The sequence below is a fragment of the Triticum dicoccoides genome, chromosome 4A, assembly GCF_002162155.2.
Source record: "Triticum dicoccoides isolate Atlit2015 ecotype Zavitan chromosome 4A, WEW_v2.0, whole genome shotgun sequence".
Lineage (NCBI taxonomy): Eukaryota > Viridiplantae > Streptophyta > Magnoliopsida > Poales > Poaceae > Triticum > Triticum dicoccoides.
Genome location: NC_041386.1, coordinates 594,678,700 through 594,683,729, shown reverse-complemented (window position 1 = coordinate 594,683,729; position 5,030 = coordinate 594,678,700). Strand labels below are relative to the sequence as shown.

At 48.1% G+C, this 5,030-nt stretch overlaps 1 protein-coding gene across 1 annotated transcript; it reads left to right on the top strand.

Annotated features, from left to right (window-relative positions):
* Positions 1-306: 306 nt before the first annotated feature.
* LOC119287125 (tubulin beta-8 chain) lies at positions 307-4,270 on the top strand. The gene is made up of 3 exons (XM_037566643.1): positions 307-792; positions 2,975-3,244; positions 3,328-4,270. Exons 1-3 carry the CDS (start codon positions 399-401, stop codon positions 3,999-4,001), a joined length of 1,338 nt encoding a protein of 445 aa, XP_037422540.1. The 5' UTR covers positions 307-398; the 3' UTR covers positions 4,002-4,270.
* The last annotated feature ends 760 nt before the right edge of the window (positions 4,271-5,030 follow it).

Here is a 5,030-nt window from a genome sequence, read left to right as displayed (position 1 = left end):
ATATATATATATACATCTGATTTCAAAAAGAGTTAGAACATGTATTTGTGAACGAATATACGAATGGAGTGGAAATGAGCAAACCAACATGTCATCAAAACTGCATAACTTGCCAAAAAGAAAAGGAGAAACTGCAATGGAACAGTTGGTCCATATATACAACCTGTAGTAATAACTGCAGAAAGTGGCGAGCAGCGCAGGAGGGAGGGGTGGGTGGGGTCGGGACGTCGGTTACCTGGAAACGCGGCATATAGACGCGCCCACGACCCGTCCGTCCGTCCCACCCGCTTCCCTTGTCGCCCCCCCTCCCCTCCCTCCCACGTTCCCTCGCCCCCCCGCTCCACAAACCAACCCAAGAACAGCCACCCGGCGACGCGACGCAATCCGATCGACGCAAGATGAGGGAGATCCTGCACATCCAGGGCGGCCAATGCGGCAACCAGATCGGCGCCAAGTTCTGGGAGGTGATCTGCGGCGAGCACGGCGTCGACCCCACCGGCCAGTACACCGGCACGGCCCCCGAGCAGCTCGAGCGCATGGACGTCTACTTCAACGAGGCCGGCGGCAACCGCTACGTGCCCCGCGCCGTCCTCATGGACCTCGAGCCCGGCACCATGGACTCGCTCCGCTCCGGCCCCATCGGCGCCATCTTCCGCCCCGACAACTTCGTCTACGGCCAGTCCGGCGCCGGCAACAACTGGGCCAAGGGCCACTACACCGAGGGCGCCGAGCTCATCGACTCCGTCCTCGACGTCGTCCGCAAGGAGGCCGAGAACTCCGACTGCCTCCAAGGTATATGATCAAACGCCCCTGCCCAGCCGTCTCCCTCCCCCCCGCATTCTCTTTGTTCAGTTTTGTCTGCATTTCTCTGGATCTGTTTCTGAAACAGAATTGGCATCGTTAACATTTCGATCGTAACCGTATATTCATATACTAGTAAAATTGCCTGGATCATAATGGGGAATGTGATCCACAATTTACCAGCTTATTCGCGTGGAACGGTATCGTTTTTGGTATAATAATCGGAACCGTGGGATCCAAAATGTTTGATACTGTTGCTTGTTCTTCTCCTCTTGTTAATTAAGGACAGAATTATATTCTCATTTATTAGACTCTGCTGTCTTCCAGCAGAGTGCCAGAGTAGTATGTTGCATGGTAATTAAACACTAAACAACTCTGCCAACTTGGCAGCATTTACAAGCAGCCCGGGACGATCCAACATGATTGTGATTCGGTGCTCCCGGTTGGGGTCTATAATTTGCGGATCCAACATATTGTTCAGTTGACGGATCACGTGATTTAACTCTACCATTTGGTGAACCTAATTTTTTGACATGGTTAGATGACCGTACCATTTCTACCCATGATTTAGTTGTTGATTATTTCAGTACTGACACGCCACGGCATTATTTCATCTGTTCAAATAATGAGCTTATCGTCCTATATTGCCTGATTTGATTTCCAATGGCAATTATATGCTTTTGGGATCAAGTTGGCTGGGAAATTAAAGAGTATAATACACACACACACACACACACACACATATGGTCGCGCTATTCGTCACCCTGGGTGAGGCATAGTTATTCTTCGCCCCCTTCTATTTTACCATCAATGCACCGTAAATTTACGTTCCGTAAGTTTTGTTTTATTTCCGATGCAAAAAGAGACCGTAAGAAAATATATAATCGCCGTAAAAAATATTTTATGTTATGTAAAATTACAAACATAAAAACATAGTCTAAAATACACATAAAATGTAAATTTTCTTGTCTTATGACCTATATTTTTATTTTCTTATGTCAAATTTTACGTAGTGAATCAATAGGAATGTAATTATTTGAATTCGAAATGTAATTTAATTATGAAATGATCGTAAGATTATCTCGGGTGAACAATAACTTATTCTGCACCCTGGTTGATGAATAGTAACACTATATATATATATGTGGTGCTTACCTGGCTTCAACTTGAGTGCTGATTTTTTCAGTTCAATGATCAATCAAGCCAGCAACTGCTAGAAAACTGTTGCTAAGTAAGGATGTCAGTCGTGAAGGTTCTGAAAGTATGCTAGATTTGAAATCTTCTTTCATGACCTTAGCTGCAGCATTGCTTATGTTGTCTGCATGCCATTTGTCCCCTTGAGGGCTGGGAAGGACCCGGCATTTGAATTTTGAATCCATTTTGAAGCATGCGTCGCAAATTCACCTAGCCATCGACTATTCGTTTGTAAAAATGTGAACTTAAAAATAGTGCTGACAAGTTCAGGGGGCAAAGAACTTGCATTTTTCGGTCAAGATACGACTACATCAATGCCAATATACATACAATTTGTTCGCATCACATCTCATGTCGCCATCATCTTTTTGCTGGTGAAGGGTGATGCGATCATCACAACACTAACAATGTAGCGCTACATGTATATATCATGCGGGTGATTACCGACAATGCTGTACGACCTAATTAACAACACATGAAAGGCGGTATCAAGGAACGGCATACTGTCGGTGTTGGCTGCAGCGAATGGGACACCCAGACAGGCTGTTGCCAGACCCAGTGGACGGATGGTTGTTGGTTAGATCCGTAGATGCGGTTTTGCTTGCTTGATTAGTTTGTTAATTATGTGTACTTGCATTGCTAAAGTTCAGATTTATGTGAGATGAGATTTGTGGATTTTAGTACACCTAACCTAATCATAAATTCATAATCATAGCAGCAGAATAAATAAAAATGCTGATTTTCAGTAATAATGTACAACTAGGCACATGATGTTGGACCAGGGGAGATGTATTTCATTATTAGTCCCCTGATTGGATAGGAGTAGTTAGTCTGTCTTGTTATCAAGTTTTTTTGACAGGGAAACTGAGACACATGATCGGGTTAGGAAACCCGAACACATTCCCTAGATCATTTCTTCAGTCCAGTGAGTGCGATCTCTCCTGAAATGAATTGCTAACCATCATTGGTCGGTGGGCAGGTTTCCAAGTATGCCATTCTCTTGGCGGAGGCACAGGTTCGGGCATGGGCACGCTGCTCATCTCCAAGATCCGGGAGGAGTACCCTGACCGCATGATGCTCACCTTCTCCGTGTTCCCGTCGCCCAAGGTGTCGGACACGGTGGTTGAGCCCTACAACGCGACGCTGTCGGTGCACCAGCTCGTCGAGAACGCCGACGAGTGCATGGTCCTCGACAACGAGGCCCTCTATGACATCTGCTTCCGCACCCTCAAGCTCACCAACCCTTCCTGTAAGCCCCATGATCCATCCATCCCTTGCGCACGATACGATATGTAGAACTGAGCTTAACTGGTGAATGAATGCATGATGCAGTCGGTGACCTGAACCACCTGATCTCGGCGACGATGAGCGGCGTCACGTGTTGCCTGCGCTTCCCGGGGCAGCTCAACTCGGACCTCCGGAAGCTGGCGGTGAACCTGATCCCCTTCCCCAGGTTGCACTTCTTCATGGTGGGGTTCGCGCCGCTCACGTCCAGGGGCTCGCAGCAGTACCGCGCCCTCACGGTGCCGGAGCTCACACAGCAGATGTGGGACGCCAAGAACATGATGTGTGCGGCCGACCCGCGCCATGGCCGCTACCTCACGGCGTCCGCCATGTTCAGGGGCAAGATGAGCACAAAGGAGGTGGATGAGCAGATGATGAACGTGCAGAACAAGAACTCCTCCTACTTCGTGGAGTGGATCCCCAACAACGTCAAGTCCAGCGTCTGCGACATCCCCCCTGTCGGCCTCGCCATGTCCTCCACCTTCGTCGGCAACTCCACCTCCATCCAGGAGATGTTCCGCAGGGTCAGCGAGCAGTTCACCGCCATGTTCCGCCGCAAGGCCTTCCTCCACTGGTACACCAGCGAGGGCATGGACGAGATGGAGTTCACCGAGGCCGAGAGCAACATGAACGACCTCGTCGCCGAGTACCAGCAGTACCAGGACGCCACCGCCGAGGAGGAGTACGACGACGAGGAGGAGCCCGCCGCCGACCAAGCCTGATCCCTTCCATGCATTCGTCCATTCCTCGCGTACTTGGGTTTGTGCTGCCAATCGAGTTTGAGTAGCCATATATACATATATCTACTCTTCATCATGTCGTTAGTACGTAGTATTATACCGTAATATCTTGTCGTCGTGTTGGCCTGTATTTGTATGTATGCTTGTTTCGTGCTACCTTTATATATTCGTCGTCGTCGAACCTTCAGTTGTCATCTTTACTTCAGGTTACTTGGAATCTGTTTGCTTAATTGAGCACTTGGGATTACTCATGTCTTCTCTTGTAGCATATGTTGCTATGTTAGGAATATGTCTACTTAAACCAGCGCAACACCTGGGATCTTGCGCAAGACGTCAAGTTCAGATCGCTTTGAGATAAGCTCTATATATACCGATATACGATGCAGTTCTCATGCCTCAGGGATTGGGACAAGGTAACGGAGGGTGCTCCATGGACTTCCGTCGCATTCCTGTTATGTTTGCTCTGTACGATGGATTCACTAAGGCGCCGTCGGTTGGACTGAATGTGCTAATTAAATATGGATACAAATCCATGATCTGTCGGACGGGTTTGAACCATTGGTGAAGGCAGGTATTAAGGTGGGTGAGTTTTATGCTCTGGAAATTAGTGGACAAGACATTGCTGGTAATTACAATCGGGTGAGATTAATATTGGATATTTGGAAGCAACTGAAGAAACATGTTTGTCCTTATAAAAGGACAGCGGAAGGAGAAGAGATGTCTGGTTTTCCAAGTTAAATATGAACTTGTTCTAGATTAGTGCGTCGTTTGTGGCATGATCAGCCACCTATATATACACAAAACATGGAGATGCAGTGTGTTCCCCCCAAGTCGCTGATCTTCAAAGATCTGCGGGCTACCTGGAACTGGAACTCTGACTCGGGCTACCTGGAATTCTACCTTGGCCGCCCGGGCGCCGGCACACGCCACCGGCTCCCCCGCATGCCCGTGCTATTATGTTGGCATAGGTTACATCGTGCGTCTACCTCGCTATATATGAGAGGCCTAAGA